The 22,125-nt window shown below is 43.9% G+C and overlaps 1 protein-coding gene across 1 annotated transcript in view; it reads right to left on the minus strand.

Annotated features, from left to right (window-relative positions):
• The window catches only part of LOC132111006 (neurexin-1b-beta-like), a 72,017-nt gene extending 50,099 nt beyond the window's left edge, over positions 1-21,918 (minus strand). The window contains exon 1 of the mRNA XM_059518167.1: positions 21,097-21,918. Within this exon, the coding sequence (XP_059374150.1) occupies positions 21,097-21,331 (235 nt within the window). The 5' untranslated portion in view covers positions 21,332-21,918. The remainder of the gene's footprint in view (positions 1-21,096) is intronic.
• Positions 21,919-22,125: the final 207 nt, after the last annotated feature.

Genomic DNA, 22,125 nt, shown 5'->3' on the forward strand with positions numbered 1-22,125 from the left:
CAGTGGGCATCATTTATGCTGCGGTGCCCGAGGAGCAGCTGGGGGTTTGGTAAGCTCAAGGGCACCTCAGTCGAGGTATTGCTGGCCCGAGACTCAAACCCACGACCCTAGGGTTAGGAGTCATACTCTCTAACCACTAGGCCACAACTCCCCTTGAAGTCTACTGACTGAGATGTTAAGGTCTGCAAGTTGACACAGTTTTAGCATAATGTAGCATAGTTTTAGCATAGCATAGTGTGAGCAGCTTTAGCAAGGTGACTGGTCATGCGGTCAAGGAAAGGATAAAAGAAGACTATAAATACAATTAAGCTTTTCTCATTAAAAAGATAATAATAATAATTCTGGATTTTGATACTTCTTTTGTGCCTTTTGTCTCCTGGACAACTGGGTTAAAGTAATCTCTCGCTCTCTCTCTAAACATATTCATTTAATCATGGTTTTCAGCATCAGCTCTTTCCAGTGAACATAAGAATGTGCAGTAATCTCAGACAAAGTCATCAACCCATCTATCAAACATCACTACATGCAAACAGGTTTGTTTTTATGCGCCACTTAGAAGCACATTTATTTGAAATAGATTATATCACTATTACTAATAATATAATATAATATAATATAATATAATATAATATAATATAATATAATATAATATAATATAATATAATATAATATAATATAATATAATATAATATAATATAATATAATATAAAGCATTGTCAGCAAACAATTACCAGAAATGTTTTTAGATTCTGTGTTTAGAAGTTATGCTAATCTAAAAAACATACAGATCATTTCACATACATAATTCATAATATAAGACATGCATAAATCGGATCATACAGTTCTGCTCATGGATATCTATTTTACCTGCTACGAAGTGCTTCAAATCTTCTGTTTATTTCATCCTAAAAGTCACTGGAAACCAAATAGTAGGTCATTTATGTTATCATATCAAGGAAAACGGTTGTTGTTGTTTAAAAGTAAGAGTTTGATGCACTAGTATGCACACATTCTCCTACAGTCCTCCAGTGGCACGCCATATGTATGATAACATGATTTATTTGAACGCTTCACTGTGTTTTTAATTAAACACAACATAAAACTCAATTAAATATACAATATAAGGCATAATAATTAAAAATATAAAGAAAATGTCCTCATATTTCAAGGTTTTGAAAGTACTTGAATAGTTTAAAAACACAGCTTCATCTACATTAATCCATTATACATTATAGATAATGCATTAATAATTTTCATTTCAAAACATTCTCCATCCAGATTTTGAATATTTTTCAGAAAGTGAGAAAAAGATGCATTTTCAGATCTATCTGGATTAGTGTAGACGTAGCCTACGCAGCTGTGGTTATGTTGGCAGAAACTGAGTCATCGGTGTCTCAAAGTGTTGTGAATCAGAGTCGTTGCCAGTGCCTGAATTCATGTAAACAGCATATTGATTCATGATCTAGGGAGCTGATTAAGAGCTGATATCTGTGTCTCCTGCCATGTGACTTGTAGTTCCTCCTATAGCAGCAACATCTGCTGTCACGTGTCATTTAGCTGTTTATAAGATCTGCATGAAGCTGAGGATGAACTCTGAACCAGTCCTCTCTAGAGGTCTGTTTCAGTTTGCCCTACATTTGGTGGGATAGACTGATGAACACTCATTTCTTTGGCAAAACCAGCTTTGTTTAGATAGATTTCATGAAAGAATGTGGGCTATACAGGAAAAAGACCATAATGTATGAGGAGTGTAGAGAGCACCGCAACAGGAAAACAAAGCCCAGACATTTTAGGCAAGGCATAAATCCCAGTATGTGTGCTCACCCTACAGTAGCTTTGCACATCTCTAATATGCATCTTCTAAGGTCATGTGTAAGTTGTTGGGACTGAGGCATGGTCCACTAATCGATCTCTCTTGAGAGGAACAGATTTGTTTTGTGTGCCTTTATTGAAAGGGCAGTGCACCTGTGCAACATACAAATCCAGTCACTTCTTCTTAAAGGTGGGGTAAGTGATTTATAACCAATGTTGATATTTCAAATCACCAAAACAAACACGCCCCTACCCCAGAAGGGTCTTGCCCCTATTTTGATAGCTCCGCCCCATACATACGTATGTAACCCAGACAATGATTATGGTGGAATCTGAAGTGAAGGCAATGTGTGTAAGTATGGTAGTACAGGTCGAATGTGTTTTGGTACTGCTGATTGGCTACAGGTTTGTTTTGGTACTTAGCCAGACTCAGTTTTGCAAAAAAACATTTTTGAAAAAACACATACCCCACCTCTAACTGAAACTTCTGACTCCAGTTACCTTTTGGATACCTTTGAAAAGTAAAACTATGTGCGAGTGTGTTATTAGTTATATTGTCTTAGATGAAGATTAGACCATGAGTAACTGATGTAGAAATCCAGATAGTTTCAAGGTTCACAAAGTTGTCTCACATCTGTGCACTGGTAAATGGAGCTTAGTCAGTCATAGCAAAGGCCATTTACAAATAGATGCCTTAAGGAAATAGAACCAAAACTGAGATCTTCTAATGGTTAGCGACACAAGAGTGCAAAACTACATGATCCTAACCTGCGAAGTACACAATACTCTCCAGATGTAGGTCTGAATGGGAAAGGTTTGGCTTAAAGGTATAGTTCACCCAAAAATGTTGTCATTGTTCACACCAGCGGTTCTCAACTCCAGTCCTCGAGCCCCCTGCTCTGCACATATTGTATGTCTCTTATTGCTTCAGACGTTTGTTCTATTCGAACCTAAGTGCCCTGCGACGTGGACATCACTGGATATTCCACCATGATTCCAGTTCGAAGCTAATGTATATGTTCATTTCAAAGTTCACTGAAGTGTGCGAGACGTGAATTTAAATTGTATTTATTCACAGAGGTATATTATGTCACACTTGTCTGTGTGTGAAGACATTGTGCAGCGCAAATCCATGAATGAATGTTTGGAAGTGAAGTAAACGTCAACTGATTTCCCCTGCTCAGGGAGTAGGGAGCGATGAACACTGTGTAGGGACCATGTCAATGTTTTCATGCACTGAGCTCACTCCTAATGAACTTATTATCTGAATCAGGTGTGTTAACAAAGAGAGACATACAAAATGTGCAGAGCTGGGGGCACGAGGACTGAAATCGAGAACCGCTGGTTTACACTCCCACAAGTTGTTCCAAACCTGTAATAATTTCTTTCTGCAGTTGAACATAAAAGATACTCTGAAGATGGGTAGCCAAACAGTTTCTGGTCACCAATGACCAGAAGCTGTTTAGTTACCCACATTCTTCAAAGTAATTATAAGCAAGTAAATAATTATAAATAATCTAATTTAAAATAATATCAATGTGTTCTGTTGCAAGTTTACATAGCCTGCTTAAGCATGTTTTCTCATGTTTTTTCTCAAAGTTTATTATGTCCTTGTTTTCTTTTCTTTTTTTGTGTGTGGGGGGGATTGGGTAATGAATAGGTGTCCATTGCTTTGCCTCGCTGAAGGTGGCAACCCTTATCACACACACCATCAGTGGAAATGTGTTGATTTAGGAGAGATGTAGTTGACAACTATGCTACCAAATTCATAAACATGAGCCAGTTTGGGGGTAGTTTTTGACATCTGTATATTTTATCAGTGTTTGCCAGGAGTGGTTAACGCTTGCAGACATGTGTTGAGGACACGGGGGGGATTATTAGTGTGGATTAGAGCGTGGCTTCCTCATGCTCCTTTACACAGCTACAAGGTGCCAGAATCAGCAGAAAAAAAGCAGTGACACTACAGTGCTGACTACTTCTTACAGGTCTTTGCCCCCATGGTTTTTTTTCTGCATGTTTGCTAATGGATAAGGCTCTCACTGAGGATTTATTCGCTTATTCATTGGCTTGTAAACCTGTTTCTAGCTATGTTTCAGCACCTGTCATTCTGCATTTCCTTCTGAAGAGTTTATTTCAGTTTATTCAGTCACATTGCTATTCTTCCATAAATCACAACTTCCCAGCACAGACAGTGGCATCTCTGTTCCTGGAACAATTCCACTAAATTGTTAATCTTATTAAAAACACAGCAGGATGCGCCTAATAGTGATCTGTAGCAGAAATGATGTGCTCGATGTCTTCAAGATGTAATGTCAAAATGTAATGCCCTTGGAGAATGTTGTTGCCTTATTCAAAGATCCTGTTATTGTCACGGCTTACGCTGCTGGAAGGAACACGGAGCCGAGGGATAAACGAAACAAGGATTTATTAAATCAAACATAGGCAGGGTAAGTAGTAAATAACAGGTGGCAAGTGGCAAGTAACAGGTAACAAGCGGACAAGTAGACCCGACAAAACAGAACTGAAAGGACAAGGCATTTATACAAGGGATAATAGGGAAAACACAGGTGGATGGAATGACTAAATTAACAGGGACATGGAACACATGCGGAAATGACTAGACACACCTGGGAACTAATCAAACCACATAGAGACAGAAACTGGGTCACAGGGGCAAAAACACACAAAATGAGTCCAGGTGTGTGACAGTACTCCCCCCTCCCGGTAGGTGCGTCCTCGCACCGTAGAAACAACAAAGGGAGGCGTGGGTGGGAACTTGGAAGGAGGTTCCGGTGGAGGACAGCCTCCCAGGAGGGGGCCAGCAGACAGGGACTACAGAGGAAGGAGCCAGGGAGGAGATGACGGAGGGAGGAGCCAGGGAGGAGACAGGAAGGATCTGAAGCAGGAGGTACCCAGCAGGACCCAGGCCACAGCCATAACGGCCCAAGGTGGGGCCGATGGTGGAAGGAGCCATGGTCACCGACTCCAGGGACTCGACCCACGGCAACGGAGCAAGTGGAGGAGGAGCCCGAGGCGGAGACGGAGAGCCGAAGAGCCAGGGTGACGGGGAGGAGCCGGAGGTCCTAGGCGGAACTGATGGCTCTAGTGACTGACGCGGCGATGTGGATCCCGAAGGCCGCGGTGAGGCCAGAGTGACCGAGGACTGAGGTGTAGCCGAGGGGATGAAGGAGCCTGACGGAGCCGGAGGGACGGAGGGATGAGGCGAAGCCGGAGGAGTGGAGTCCCGAGGCATAGGATGGACGACGCCAGACCAAGGCGGAGCCGGAGGGACGAGGGAGCCAGGCAGAGCCTGCGGACTGCCGGGCCACGGCGGAGAGGAAGGAGCTAGGAGCCATGGTGGAGCCGACGGGTCAACGGGCCGAGGCGGAGTCCAGGCCTCAGAGGCTGGAGGCGGAGGTGAGGGAGACGCCGACCAAGGCGTCGCTGGAGGATGGCGGTCCCGCTGAGCTCGCACCACAATGATGGTAGGCTGAGGGCGAGCAGAGGGGCAGCCAGACGACAGCGGAGGAGGAGGCAGGAGTGGGTGGGAGGGTGGGAATTTTGGAGGAGCAGGCATTGGAGTAAGCTCTGGGGCTGGAGCCCTTCCTGGGCTTAACGGAGGATCAGGAGCCCGTCCTGGGCTTAACGGAGGATCAGGAGCCCTTCCTGGGCTTAACAGAGGATCAGGAGCCCGTCCTGGGCTTACAGGAGGATCAGGAGCCCGTCCTGGGCTTACAGGAGGATCAGGAGCCCGTCCTGGGCTTACAGGAGGATCAGGAGCCCGTCCTGGGCTTACAGGAGGATCAGGAGCCCGTCCTGGGCTTAACGGAAGATCAGGAGCCCTTCCTGGGCTTAACGGAAGATCAGGAGCCCGTCCTGGGCTTAACGGAGGATCAGGAGCCCGTCCTGGGCTTAACGGGGGAACAGGAGCCCGTCCTGGGCTTAACAGAGGATCAGGAGCCCGTCCTGGGCTTAACGGGGGAACAGGAGCCCGTCCTGGGCTTAACGGAGGATCAGGAGCCCGTCCTGGGCTTAACGGGGGAACAGGAGCCCATCCTGGGCTTAACAGAGGATCAGGAGCCCGTCCTGGGCTTAACCGGGGAACAGGAGCCAGTCCTGGGCTTAACGGAGGATCAGGAGCCCGTCCTGGGCTTAACGGGGGTTCAGGAGCCCGTCCTGGGCTTAACGGGGGTTCAGGAGCCCGTCCTGGGCTTAACGGGGGTTCAGGAGCCCGTCCTGGGCTTAACGGGGGTTCAGGAGCCCGTCCTCGGCTTAACGGGGGTTCAGGAGCCCGTCCTGGGCTTAAAGGAGGATCAGGAGCCCGTCCTGGGCTTAACGGAAGATCAGGAGCCCGTCCTGGGCTTAACGGAAGATCAGGAGCCCGTCCTGGGCTTAACGGAAGATCAGGAGCCCGTCCTGGGCTTACAGGAGGATCAGGAGCCCGTCCTGGGCTTAACGTGGGAACAGGAGCCCGTCCTGGGCTTAACGGGGGAACAGGAGCCCTTCCTGGGCTTAACAGAGGATCAGGAGCCCGTCCTGGGCTTACAGGAGGATCAGGAGCCCGTCCTGGGCTTAACGGAAGATCAGGAGCCCTTCCTGGGCTTAACGGAAGATCAGGAGCCCGTCCTGGGCTTGCAGGAGGATCAGGAGCCCGTCCTGGGCTTAACGGAAGATCAGGAGCCCTTCCTGGGCTTAACAGAGGATCTGGCATAGGTGAGTTGGAAACCCCCTCATTTTGACCCATTTGGCGCTCCACATTTTGCTCCCTCGTGGTGGGCAGTGTCGCCGGCTCTCGCACCTGGTCTGACGGGTTGCTCTCTGGCTCTCCGTCATCGGTGGGCTCGGGCTTATGCCTCGTACCGTGGGGAGATTGTAGGCTGGGCTCTGGGTCCAGAGTGGACCTGGCGAGATCCTCCATTGGGCCGACCGTGAGAGGTGACCCATTTCTCACCAGATTCCACTCTATGAATGCGGCGAAAACCTCCCGAGGACCATCTTCGGGCGACAACGCTCTGCACCTGGAGTTCAGGCTGGCGTGATAAAAGGTGCAGAGCGCGTGGTCCGGGTAGCTGGTGGCATTAGCTATCCAGAGAAACCGCCTGGTATGGTCCTCGAGAGACAGTCCCTCCTGCTCCAGCAGGAGGAGGAGGTATTCGGGGCGATAGAGGGGATCCATGACACACTACGGAAAGAAAAAGACTGTGAAAAAACGGAAAACAAAACGGAGGGAAAACACGCAGTTTTTTTAACTTTTTAGGTCGGGTCTTCTGTCACGGCTTACGCTGCTGGAAGGAACACGGAGCCGAGGGATAAACGAAACAAGGATTTATTAAATCAAACATAGGCAGGGTAAGTAGTAAATAACAGGTGGCAAGTGGCAAGTAACAGGTAACAAGCGGACAAGTAGACAAGTTGACGAGTAGACCCGACAAAACAGAACTGAAAGGACAAGGCATTTATACAAGGGATAATAGGGAAAACACAGGTGGATGGAATGACTAAATTAACAGGGACATGGAACACATGCGGAAATGACTAGACACACCTGGGAACTAATCAAACCACATAGAGACAGAAACTGGGTCACAGGGGCAAAAACACACAAAATGAGTCCAGGTGTGTGACAGTTATGATGCTTCTTCATTCACTTATTTGTTTGTAGTTAGACTCAAAAAGTATGCACTATTCGATTTGTTTTTATGGTTCTGGCATATAATTAGTGATCCAGGACCAGACTTGCACAGTGGAGTTGTAATTCTTTTGTCACTGGTTTCTTCCTTGAAAGGGTCTAACGATTATTTATTTTTATGAATGAGTGTTACTCTGCTGAGCCAAATCAGCACAACAGAAAAAATACTTGCTTTGTATAATGACAAAACACACAGCCTTTACATTTTTTTTCTGTTCTTTCTATAGTTTTAGTGCATTAACACAGAATGGATTATTAGTGACCACTTAAAGAGGTGGTTTACAGTTATTTTCTTTCTTTTTTTCTAGGCTTGATTGTGTTTATAGGGTGCAGTCTAACATGTGTTCATGCTTCGCTTAAAAAAAAACACTTTTATTTCACATAATTTACCTTTTTTTCCACACTGATCTGCAGTGTTGGGCAAGTTACTCTGAATATGTAATCAAATTATTGAAAAGAAAGAAATGAAATTATTTTTTTAATTCGCAATGCAAGTGCCATTCCACAAAACAAAAGGCTTTAATCTCTTTGTGAAGCCAAACACCTGCTCTATCTACTCTTTGTTTCTTTGACCCATCCTTCTCCACCTGGGTACATGGTCCAGGTCACTAAAAGTTGACAGAGAAATGCCAAGAACTGAAGTTGCTATACTCACATAAAACAATTACTATATCTAAAGGATTCATGATCGTAATCTTTTCATGTTTGGTGTCATTTTAAAGTGCGATTGGTAAAATGGTCTCAATTTCACAGTAGTCATTTATATTATGAGAAAGATTAAGAACATTTGTAGAATTGTGTTCTTTAGGGGTCTTTGAGAATGTTTAACTCCAGCCAGGTTTGACCCTTATGTGACCAGGGGAACCTATTGAACCAGAATGACCTTTATGTTTTTACAACTGATTTGAAGATTTCATTGTTGTCGGGTCTGAGTATTTAAGGGAAGTGACATAGAGCACACTGTATAGTTGTTTGTGCTACTACCTGCGCACATTGGCTAAATTGGCTTCTAATTGTTTCATTATGTAATTGGCATGATACCTGCCTTGGTCAGTGTCACTAATGACCTACTGATGACAGCTGATGCTGGATCTCCATCACTTCTCATCCTTCTCGACCTCACTGCAGCATTTGACACCGTGGATCACCATATCTTTCTACACTCCTCTATTGGACTCTCTGATACTACCTTGGCTTGGTTTACATCATATCTCACGGACAGAACAGAGTATGTTTCCCTGGGTGGTGCTAAATCGGACACACACTCTGTCACACACACTCTGTGTCCCTCAAGGATCAGTCCTTGGCCCCACCCTCTTCACACTGTACATGCTCCCCCTTGGTTATGTCATCAGCCGGCATGGAATATCTTTCCATTGCTACGCTGATGACATTCAGCTCTACATTAAAACAAACCCAAGCCCCTCTGCAGCCCTCTCCACAATTTCCTACTGCCTGGAGGAGATAAAGGCGTGGATGACGGCTAACTTTCTGCAACTCAATAGCTCAAAAACGGAAGCCATTCTTGTTGGCACTCCACATCAGACCCGGTCATCCACCATCACCAGCATCACCTTCTCCGGCCATGACATCCATCTTTCATCCTCAGTCACAAACCTTGGTGTTAGAATGGATCCTCACTTGACCTATGAGGCCTACATTAAACAGCTATGCAAAACCTCATTCTTTCACCTCAGGAATATTGCAAAACTTCGTCCCATACTCACTCTCCCTGATGCAGAAAGACTTGTCCACGCCTTTGTATCCTCCAGGCTGGACTACTGCAACTCACTCCTCATCGGGATCCCAAGTAAGAACATCCAGCAGTTGCAATACATTCAGAACTCTGCTGCGAGGATCCTGATGGGGGTGTGGAAGTACCACCACATCACACCCATCCTAAAATCCCTCCACTGGCTTCCTGTCCAGTACAGGATTGAATTCAAAGTTTCCCTTCTGACCCACCAGTGCCTCCATGGAACTGCCCCCTGCCCCCTGCCCCCTGATATCTCAAACAACTCATCACCCCCCTTTCCTCCTCACGCCATCTCCGCTCTGGACAGGCCTACCTCCTCCAGCCTCCGAAGACAAGGCTTCGAACTATGGGCGATAGCGCCTTCTGTTCAGCTTCACCCAGTCTGTGGAATGCTCTCCCTGTCCATCTAAGGGCCCCGCAAACTGTTGACTCTTTTAAAAAAGGACTTAAAACCCATCTTTTTAGAAAAGCCTATGGCTAAAAGTGCTATTTTTATGTCTTTGTTTTCTTTTTACGCTAATTTTAAAGTTTATAGTATATAGTTTGTTGTTTTATGTGCATTGTAGCACTTTGAGGTCATTGAATTGATGTAAAGTGCGTTACAAATAAAATGTATTATTATTATTATTATTATTACCTGACTAATAATACATTTTTATATTTGATTTATTCTGATCTCTTCAGAAATAATTTTTCAAGCAGATTAATGTGTAGTGGTATTTCTGCAAATCTGCGTTCAGGACAGATCATACTGCAGCACCAATGGATGAACCAAGGGGAACACCATTAGGAGCTTCAGATTTCTGACTGTCAATGGCTTAACACGATGTAGCTCTCGTGGTTATAGGGAAAAATACACTTTTTGTTATGAGCATGCAGGGTGTAGCTCACTTAAAGGTATTATAACCACTCTGCATCGTCTTAGTAAGTTCAGAACTGACGAGTTTGTGTCTGTGGGTTCACTATCAGCTGAGTGTAATTCCTATGCGATACCTGGTCCCTAATGAACGAATAATTGAAAGTATGGGATTTCCAGAATACACCCAATTGCCCAAATTTAATGATCACGTGAAATTGGAGTCAGATTGAACACGGAGCTAGACTAAGATTTAAACGAAATCCTGATAAATTCAGAAACGCAAGTAAAAGAAGCTGGAATCCGCTTTTTGGGCTGGCGGGTGGATCCTTACAACTCCTTTTAAAAGTAATCACGTTACTGTTCTGATTACTTTGTTTCAAAAGTAATTAGTTACATTACTAGTTACATTACTTTTTGTCTATGAAATTTATGAAATCCCAGCATACACAGAACAATGTTTTTTGTAACTAAAGCAAGCGGCTGCTGCATGCATGGTTTGGCAGAATGCAAGCAAAGTGCGCTGCATTTATAATCTCTAGAAGATATGTGTAAGGCTGCGGCCATGTATGGTAACAAAAATGCCACTTAATTGGACAAAAAAAATGCCCCTGCACAAATAAATATAATCTATTACATCTGTTGCTAACAAAGTGAATATGAATAGACCGTGTCGAATGTGGCATTATATTAAGATCTTCTCATGTTGAAGCATATTGTATTTTAGGCTTTTTTTTACGTTGGCTACGTTTACATGTACCCAAATAATCCATTTGTAATCGGATTGATGGCTCAATGGGACTGAAAAACGTTCATATAAACACCTTAATCGATTCGACTGAGCATGATCTGAATTAAACTTGACGCACGGAACAAGCGGCTCTTCCTTTTGAATAGGCCTAGTGTGGTATAAATGCGTGTCCTGTCATTATAAAACTCTATTTTCACTCGGCAACTGTGAAGTGAGCAGGACAACCTTTTTTGGAGACTCATCCACAGGGAACCTGTTTTGGGGGCGGAGAGGGGCTTTTTTTTGTGTGATAAATATGAGCAGCACAGCGGTTTATCTGTATATTTATCCATAAAATATTAAAACAAATAAAGAAACCGTGTAGGAGAGTGGTTATTATGTGCAAACAGTGAGAAACTCTATATTATCTATGTCACATTCACTTTCACTATTTGAGCAGTGTGCACGTTAAAAAATCTATTCCGATTTGTAGCTTGTGACATATAAACCGGCACATCAACCCGATCACTTTATTTAGCGTTCATGTAAACAATACATTCAGATTTATCAATCGTAATGAATTCAGTCCGATTGAACCAAAAAGTGTGCATGTAAATGTAGCCATTGTTGCACATTTTAACCATTCACACACAATACTGATGTGTTTAGGAATGCAATGGCAAAACAGAAGCGTTCAGATGACTCCTCGCTGAAACTCACCAGTTTTGTTGAGTGTGTGTGCGTTCTCTGACTGAATTCCGGACTTTTGCGAATTCCCTCATTATAAACAACAAAGCGCTGATGTATGTACAAAGATTCATTACACAGTTTATACAGCTTTAGTGATTATAACAATAGTTTTGTTTAGTTTTTTGAGAAAATCAGCCAAAACAATATCTATAAGAATAACTTAAATCTTGAGTGCTTAAACTCGCAATAGATCAATGTTAGTGATAATGTCACTCTTTGTATATAATTTATTCACTGTTTGAATAATTGTGGAATGGAAACATTATATAATTATACATTTCTGAAAAAAGGCCGAAGTCAACAGTCATAAATGCCAGAAGATAAAATGAGTTATTTTATGCATTTAAATGTTTTCATGGTTGCATATTTTCTAGTATAAGTGCACTGTGCTCACATTTATTTGTGCATTAAAAAATATATAAAAATACGTATCATATTGTGCCTGTAAAGCCGAGTTCAGACTGCACAATTTTCAAAGTAGACGGGCTACTGTTCTATTCACACTGCATGACTATCTTGGCCAGCATTCAGTCACTGCTGTGTTCACACTGCACGATGGATCGGCGACAGAAGGTTTCACACTGCATGACTTTACAATAGGAAGAATCGCCGACAACTCTGTCTGGCACGCAAACTACGTTTCACAACCAAACACCCGCGAGATGTGACAAGGAAACAACGCGATATCACACGTGCAAGAGCGGAGTTTTCACGTGAGACTGGAATAGCTCAGACGAAACCTCAAACAGACACGGGTGCTCCTGCCAAATTTATTCTAATTTATCTTCCATTTCATGGGTCCAAATAGACGAAAAGAAAGCCTTTTTCTGAAATGAAGCCATGCTTGGTGATATTGTGGTCTATAACTCCTCCTCGCTGCTCTGTATCTTTGGCGGACAATCAAATAAAACTTTAATAACCAAAATAACCACAAAACAGCACGACAGCCCCTCGCGGATGACTGTCGCGCACAAACAAAAACCAAACACAAAACAAATCCCAGGCCAGGTCCTCTCTCGTCCTTCACTGTCATCGCTCTTCTTTTATATCCTTCCAATCTCCTCCGTGGGACGCGAGACCAGTGAGTTGTGCAGGTGTTGCTCATTTCCAATCACTCCACCAGCCTCGCTCTGTTCCCACGGCTCTCGGCCCGCCCCACTCCTCACAGTGCCTTATATGGTATATCTCGAATTGCAAAATATATTTTAGTACATGCATTTGAGAGACGTTCTTGTGTGCTGCGTACATGCAGTTTTAATCACCTTTTTGTTGATTTCATGACTTAGCTGATGACAGAACGAGGTATATAGCCTATGCTCAAAGTTTCTTGTGCGGGTAATTTACGATGACGTGATACAGAGCGTGCGCCACATATCTGCGTACTGTTGAAGAGTTTGCACTGTGAGCACAGTAAAACGGCTGATAGGACAGGGAAGTGTGTTTTACTGACAAATAGTCTAACAATATCTCATCAGACCGCAGTTCACAGTTGTTCTACTGAAGCTCATTTGGCTGCTGTAGCTTTTCCAAGCTCGTTTGACTCACGCCTGACGCTGAGGTGAAGCTCAAGTGCGCGTCTGCAAATTCTCCCGTTTGATGTGGTGATTGCATAAAGAGATACGGCAGTTCGCATCTAAATAAATGCATTTCTTGTCAAGAAAAAAATGGACAAAAACTGCAGTTTTGATCGGGGTGGCCAAAGGAGTTGGCACACTTTTGTTAGTGGTGGCCACTCTGTTAATACATTTGGCTGCTTTTAGCATCACCCTGGAGTTGGTTCACCCTCCCCCTATAATCTCAGTTCATGCAATCTCACAAATCTGTTATAACACAATAAATATATGCATAATTAATATTTCATTATGTCTACAATTCGTGTGTTATAATGAGAGGAAACGTGAGCATGCAAATTTCAGCACTGCATTGCTCAATGCTGCAAACACGTGTTATAGCCTAAATAGAAACTCTGCATACACTTGTGTATTTTATGCAATAGATGAATAACAATTTATATGTTTTAGATATTTTATGTTTATATATTTTTATTTTACTGGAGTCCCATGAATCATTTTATTCTCCCGTATCCCACACACACATAAGGTTCTGCACTGCCTATCAAGTCTTGTGCAACGCGCTGCACTCTTTTGCGTCGGGTCTCGCGGGAGAAGGTCTCTAATCCACTGGCACTTGACTTGACAGTGCGTGTGCTACATCCTTTTTACAATCTCTGGAATATAAAACAATGCATTCTGTCAGCAGTGTAATGCGGCAGTAACGTATAGAGACCTCGACTTCGTTTTTGAATTTTTTTACGTGTTAGATTACTCCATTACTAAAAAAGTAATCAAATTGCTGATCTGTCCCTTCTCTGACAAATGCCTTGATTTATTTCCTGTTATTATGAAGCCCCTCCCTCAGAAATATGCGATGGGCTGAGGTTGGTCAGCTGGCACAGCGTGCTGTGATTGGCTAAACCGCCTCGAGCGCGTCTGAACATCCCACCCCTCTCAAACTCATAATGTGCTCTGGTTTTATTGTAAACAATGACGTCCTCTTTATTGCTCATTAATCTGAGCCCAACTGAGACGCAGAGAATATTAACGAAGAGCACGGCTCTTAATGCTATGTTTGTTTGTTGTTGTCTCATAATTTTAGATACGCTGTTGTTTTTAAATGCTACTGCTTCTGTTCGCTTTTAATATACAGTTTTATTCTGATTAAAGCTTTAATACAGTACAGCAACCGTACGCGCATCCATGTATAACGCTTCTCATTGGTTTGTGAAAATAAGTGTATAAATGGGACAGTTTGCTGGAGCTGATCTGACGATCTGAATGAGAGAAAAAGAGAGACTGAGAGAGAGATGCAGAGCAGGGCGAGGAACAGGATGGAGAACCGCTGCTTTAGAACATTGGTTTTGAAACTTGTGAGTCCATTAGAATCGTTAGAAGACAGAATTGCGATTCAAATATGAACAGATTTTTACATGCACCCCTAGTTTTCTCTTCCTCTTCTCTAAAGCAGCACAATATGGCCTCGCGCCCTTTGTTGCGTGTTCCTGGGGGCGGGTTTTATCTGGGTTTGTGATGTAATAGTCCTGGGAAGAAGCTCTCCTTACCAGCCATTTTTGTAGGCATTAATCTGCCAGAACTTTAAAAGACGATCTCCGTTTGCATTGAACTTTCACTCATTATATGTTACTGTCACTGGATAGTGAAGATTTGGGCTGTTGGACTGAGTTTTTACACTGCACTATATCCACAGCACAAAAACCACCACATTCTGCTTCAATGAACATAAAAAGAGCTTTTAACTTTCACTCCTTCTGCGATGCAGATTTCTGAAGATTACAAAGCAAAATTACCTATCAACGTTGCATCTGTTCCTCCACTTCTTTTCTTAATAATTACTATATTAATAATCACAATATAGCTATTTTTTATTTTATCTTTGTTATTAAAATTTTTATCAAAGATGCAAATAAACAATGGCACAAGTATAATAAAAGATAGAGACGAATTAAATAGTGCATTACTTTTTTCATCTTACATCTAAACAGAAGCACTCAAGTAAACAAATAGACTAATCAAATGTAAAAATACAAAATACATGCGCTGCTTATTGACATAATTATTTTTTAAATTACATTTATATCTGAATATATGTAAAACTATAGATTTTCAAACATCAAAGTGTAATGAATTAATATGTATTTGTGTACAAAATGACATATATACATATTTTCCTATTCTATTTTGCCTGGAAACGCTTCCAACACGCTTGCGTGTCGCGTGAAAAATAGGCGTCGGTTCTATTTCTAGCATGCACGCGTTTTCCGCACGTCTCATGCAGGCAGTCTGCAAGCTCTAACCTGTTAACATGGGAGCCGAATAAAAAATGGACACGCCACGCATCCAATGTGTCGCCGGCCTCAGAGACCAGCCAAAGTAGCGGTCTTGGGTGACGGGATGGGGGGCTTTTGATATTAGACTTCGTAGCCTATAATTGTTACAAGTAAGGGTGTGTGCTAACGTAAGGAAAAAGTGCTAGAGGAGGATCTGGAACAAATGAGGAGTTTACTGGATGACGAAGGAGATTACAGACAATATACTACATTTACAATACAATCTTAGGTTAACACTCACAAATATACATATACCAATATAGCATTAACATAGACAATCACGGACGAGGAGGAACTGAACAGACCAGGTATTTAAATACACAGGAGTTAATGAGGGAACTGGAGACAGGTGGGGAATAATCAATTAACCAAAACAAGAAAAGGAAGGTGACCAAATAAGGGAACAGAAATCCATGAACGTAACAGTTCGCCCCCTCCCGGAAAGGTGTCTCCTCGCACCGCAAGAGGAATACCAGCGGAGGGAGGGTGGGGGTTCTGGAGGCGGGCGAGGAGCAGGCGACGAGGGAGCAAGGAGGATGGAACCAGGGCGGAGTGGATGGAGGGAGGAGCCAGGGAGGAGCCCGGAGCAGGAGGAGCCAGATGGTCGTCCAGAGACCAGCCAGGACGGAGATCCACGGTGGAGTCGACTGAGGGAGGAGCCATGGTGGAGAATGAGCTGACGACACCAGGGGGCCGACAGGTGGAGACTGCACCGGTGGGTGAGGAGCCCAAGATGGAGCAGCGCAGCTGCAGATCCAGGGTGACATCGAGGATTCGGAGGGCTTAGGTGGAGCAGACCGCTGTGGAGCCGGAGTGACTGAGGATGGAGGTGGAACCAGAGGGAAGGAGGAGCCTGACAGAGCCGGAGGGATGGAGTGACGAGGTGAAGCCAGAGGAATGGAGTCCCGAGGCGGCGGATGGTCAACGACTGACCAAGGTGGAGCCGGAGGGATGAGGGAGCCCGGTGGAGCAGGTGGGATGCCAGGCCACGGTGGAGATGAGGGAGCTAAGTCAAGCGGCGAACCATCGCACCCAGATGGCGCGGACTGAGGGTGAGCTGCGGGACAGACTGGCACCAGCAGTGATGACGTCGAGGAACTGGCTGGTCTAGGAGGAGGAGAGAGAGGAAGGATGGGAGGAAACACAGGAGGATCAGGGCTGGAAGGAACCTGCGGAAGTGGAGCAGGGGAACTGGCAGGTCTAGGAGGAGGTGGGAGAGGGAGGCTGGGAGGGAATACAGGAGACACAGGAAATTCAGAGCTGGGCGGAACCAGCGGAGAAGCAGAAAATTCAGAGCTGGGCGGAACCAGCGGAGAAACAGAAAATTCAGAGCTGGGCGGAACCAGCGGAGAAACAGAAAATTCATAGCTGGGTGGAACCAGCGGAGAAACAGAAAATTCATAGCTGGGTGGAACCAGCGGAGAAGCAGAAAATTCAGAGCTGGGCGGAACCAGCGGAGAAACAGAAAATTCAGAGCTGGGCGGAACCAGCGGAGAAACAGAAAATTCATAGCTGGGTGGAACCAGCGGAGAAACAGAAAATTCAGGGCTGGGCAGAACCAGCGGAGAAACAGAAAATTCAGGGCTGGGCGGAACCAGCGGAGTAACAGAAAATTCAGAGCTGGGCGGAACCAGCGGGACACAGAAAATTCAGAGCACAGGAAATTGGAGGGATTACCTCCATAGACCAGTCCATAAGGTCCATAAGTTGCTCCATATCATTTCCCAAGACCGAAAACAGCTCACCCTCAGTCGCAGAAGAGTGGGCAGGGCTTTCCTCCATGCCCTCGATCTCCACTAAGACTCCCACGACGCACGGTGTTGCCGGCTCACACACCTGGTCAGTCGCGCTCTCTAGGTCCTGCTCCCTGTCGGTGATAGGCTCGGGCTCTGCGGCTGCAGTGGGCTCTGGCTCTGTGCGGCGTGATGGCTGGCTGGTCTCTGGGTCGGGATTGGGGCTGGAGATGTCCTCTTGGGCGGTGCAGATGGTCCATGAAGATCCATTTTTCTCCAGCACCCACTCCACGAAAGCGGCGAAATCCTCTCGGGGACCATTCGCTGATAGGCGTGCCTTACACTGCTCGCTCAGGCCGGTGTAGTAGAAGTTGGAGAGCGAGCGGTCGGGGAAGTGGGTAAGGCACGCCAGATCTAAAAAGTCCCTGGTATGGTTCTCCAGCGAATGGTCCAGTTGCTCCAGGCATAGGAGACGGACTGCTGGAATCGCCATTCCGGGAGAGGGAAGAAAACTAAAACCAAAAAGAAAGAAAAATGCCGCTAACTAAACTGTTTTGGTCCGTGATTCTGTTACAAGTAAGGGTGTGTGCTAACGTAAGGAAAAAGTGCAAGAGGAGGATCTGGAACAAATGAGGAGTTTACTGGACGACAAAGGAGATTACAGACAATATACTACATTTACAATACAATCTTAGGTTAACACTCACAAATATACATATACCAATATAGCATTAACATAGACAATCACGGACGAGGAGGAACTGAACAGACCGGGTATTTAAATACACAGGAGGTAATGAGGGAACTGGAGACAGGTGGGGAATAATCAATTAACCAAAACAAGAAAAGGAAGGTGACCAAATAAGGGAACAGAAATCCATGAACGTAACAATAATAAAAGATAATGAATTTCAAACCTTAACTAAACACATTTTTATTCAAAGATCAACCGTCTGTCATTACTTTTTAGTCTGCCACAAGAAACAACAACATTAAAATCATGAACTCAAATGTCATTGTAAAAAAAAAAACAATGACTGTTGTAACAGTGCATAAATTAGACCTTTCTGTAACGCTAACGCTAATAAGCTTAAACGAAAATAACGAAATAATTGTGTAGCGGAGTATTTTTTGTACACAGTGCCGCGAGCTGTCAATCAACCTCCTCACAGCTGCAGCAACTTGCGCTCTCTTCATCAAGCTTTAAAACAAAAAGGGGACAAAAAGGTCGCATTGTCTTTGTGCATATAGATTAATTAGATAAATGAATATCTAAATTCGTGCATAGCCGCCTACGGTATTTTTTTAGAACTTAGATAAAAGATGCTGCAGCCAATGAGCAGCCGGCGGGGGCTGGTTGCAGGACGACTCAACCTCCGCAGACAGTTTTTAATGTTTATCAGACAATAACTACTCAAGATTTTGCTTTAGTATAATTTTCGGGATAATTAGGGCCAGATTCGGGATTCGGGACAACAGTTTAGATTTCGGGACTGTCCCGAATTTTTCGGGACGTCTGGTCACCCTACCTGAAAGAGCTACTGCATTACTTCATTAGCTTGCGTCTGACCTGCAGCGATATCATTCAGGCCTGGTGGGGTGTCAGCCAGTGAGTTATCTGATTCTGACCATGATGTTGTAGTTCTCAGAGTCTGAAGCCAGGAGAGCATATTAAGTGTTGTTCACTGTATTTGAATGTTTACCGAGTCGAGTGTGCGCGTTTCACACATCCTCTCCGGCCACGTTGAGTTGTTGACACTGACAGCGGTAAAAGCGATGTAAGCGCTTTTCACTTGTAAAACTCAAGGGTGTATGGGTAATGTAGTCTCTGCTCTCGGTGGGATGAATTAGGAGGCTTGCATTGTGAAGGGCGCTCTGAAAAGCTGCAGCGCAGGCAAGAGATTAAAACCTCTATTAAAACAGATGTCCAAATGAGCGTATCTGTACGCTAAAAGCACGTTCTGGGTGCACGGAGAGGTGGCGGTACGCTCAAGAGCTATATTTGGAAGTGGCAGTACTGAGTACTGGTGCATACCGGCCCACTTAAAGCACTGAATTAGTCTGAGTGTTTTACTGTTATTGTGGCGACATCCCCCATCCCAAAATGTGACGATGAATGAAATGAACTGTGATTGGTTGTTTGACATGTCAGTCAAACGGCCTTGTGGGCAGGCCTTGGTCAATGGAAGCTTCCATAGATTCCAGACCTTCAGCCGCAGTCTGAAGGTCTGGCTCCACGAGACTAGTCTAAGCATGACATGGTATTTTTATTTGTGTCCAGAATGAGTAGATGTGAACAGTATGGTGTGCTAAACACTCTCCTACAGTGTATGTTTCAAACATACTCAAACCCTGAGGGCGCTCTCTTGCAGAAAATCCAAAACGGACTCCTATAAGTAATAACTTGACGTGCCAGGGGATCCCTAATATGGACAAAGGCATCCAGCTATCACTGTGGCTAAGGGTAAATAAAAAGACAAGAGATTCACGATTGTGATAATATATGATTTGTTTGTGTTTTTAAAGTCATCTCTAAGTAATAAAGTAGGCTATCTGAAAGATGCAGTGGTAACTGACTTAGCATGTAACACAGTAGCCTATAGAAATTATTACATGTGTTTTCTGCCTTATTCTTTGATTAACAAAAAGTGTAATTAAACAAATCATAAAATTACCCTGCTTTCTGTGTCCCCCTAGATGAGCCACTGCTAAAGTAAAGACAATTACAATTACAATTGACCTTTCAGCATCAACAGATGGTCCTCTTTGGTATTGCAGCTTGACTTGTAGTTTATATATAAAAAAAGCTCAAAACAAATGTATCATGTATCAACAATGTATCATTTATTTTTTTTCCTCACAGTTTTTCCTCACAATATACATAAATTATAACTGTGAAAATGAAAATATTTAAAATTTACCATCCTCGACCTAATCCTGAATTTAGTACATCTATTATATTCATGTGAAACATGTTTCAAGGTTTTCCTTATGTTAACTATTTTCTTAAACTTTTTCTTTATCTATTTAGTATTAAATCATATGGGGATGTTTGCTAAAATACCTTTGAAACCCTACCTAGAAACATTTCCACCAGCCTCCACTGCCTAATTGGATGCTTTGCCATTTCAGCAGGACTGTAAAAACACACGGTCCAATCAGCTTACTGCATGTCTAATCCACCTGACACCCCATCACAACATGTCACTCTGAGATGTGTATTTTTATAATGTATGTGTGCACGCACATATTCTGCACATATTCTGACAGTCATGTCATAAATTGGATTTATAATGCATTAAAACATCATCCCAGCAGACATCTCTAAACTAATGTCACACACATACTGAAACAGTTCTTCTGCACTCACCCTCCGTGTATCATAATTAATGTAATAACCTGAAGTTACTAGGGAATCTGATTGAATTTAATAAATGGACTTCAAATGTCTGCAAAAAATCCCTTGGATGTAGGTCAATGCATAGCACGGAATAATTTGTTTGCAGATGACCCAAAGTTAGATATTTTGGTATATAATGGCACAGAAAGAGTGTTTAAACTTTTTGTTGACACTGTAAGAGAAGTCAAAACAGCAAAATGGCTCAAATGCTCATTAACTGACTTCCATGTAAGCCTGGGTTGCATTGTGTGACTCTGTGTTATAATCTGATCCAGATATTAATGTGCTGATACAGAGAGATGAGACTAATCTTAGTAAGATCTAGGGTGTGAGAAGCTGAATGAGGAACAAATATAGCATTGCAAATGCCCTTCTATGGATTTGAGTTTCAACTCGCTGCATTGTTTACTCTGCATGTTTGAATATATTGTGTATTTGTGCGCCAAAACGCTATGCTGCTACCCACCATGTCCTGCTCGTAGAGACCCAGGTGATCTTTTAAAAGTGATAGGCACAGTGTGGTGGTTCTTGACTCCATGGGTGATGTGTGTTTGGGGTGTCCTCACAAGGGACTCTGATCCAGCCGTGATGCCCAGTGAGAGAGCTGTGAGGTACAGGCTGAGGCAGGCAACTGAGGCCAGACCCCGAATAAGGGTCTCAGAGCAAGATTGCCAGTCCGCCAGCCTCCAGCCACAAAACATCTTCCCAGAGCGAGAGAATGCCAAGACACACGGACGCTTCAGCACACCTGTCTGTCCATTCTGCTCTCTCACACACACCTTCTTAAAGAAGGAGTGCTCAAAATCCAGAAATCAACCAGCCAGGAGAAAGTACACCCAGTCCTTGTCTGTTTGTCCTGGTGGTTTAAGATACAATCCAACGTTTGATAAGGCAGGAAAGAGTATTTTCATTTATGGACCAAAAAATCCTAATAAGCAAATTCCCAAACCCAGTTACTTCACCATTACTCCCAGAAGCCCGAAGTCATGACAACGACTGAAACGTCCGGCAAAAACACTAGAATGGATTTCCTGAGGTATCAGCACATGCAAAAATCAGGCATTTTCTGAATTCCAAGTCTGAAATCAGAAATTCTGCTGTTTTTCGGCTGAATATTGTATTCAGTCTGTCATTTAAGAGAAGAAATCCCAAGAAATCCATCAAAAGCTGGCTGGGAGCCTCCAACGAATACTGAGAGCTTCATTTACACTCTTACCCGAGGACAAGGTTTCTTGCTCTCCATGGAGAGAGAGACAGAGAGAGAGAGATCTCCCCACACACCTGCACAAGCTGCGTTTCCAGCCACAAGACAGAGCACAGAGCAGCTCTGGAGGCTGTCCAAGAGAGAGAGTAAGTGTTGGGAGGAAGAGAGGGAGGGGTAGTGCTAGCACTGGAATCAGGGCATGAAAGCACCGCTATGCAAATGTTCAGCCAAAACACACCAAACACTGCATAGAAGGAGAAACTGGGATGTGTGCTTTGTTGTTTCCTGTAA

The sequence above is a fragment of the Carassius carassius genome, chromosome 30 (assembly GCF_963082965.1).
Source record: "Carassius carassius chromosome 30, fCarCar2.1, whole genome shotgun sequence".
In the NCBI taxonomy this organism is placed as follows: Eukaryota; Metazoa; Chordata; class Actinopteri; order Cypriniformes; family Cyprinidae; genus Carassius; species Carassius carassius.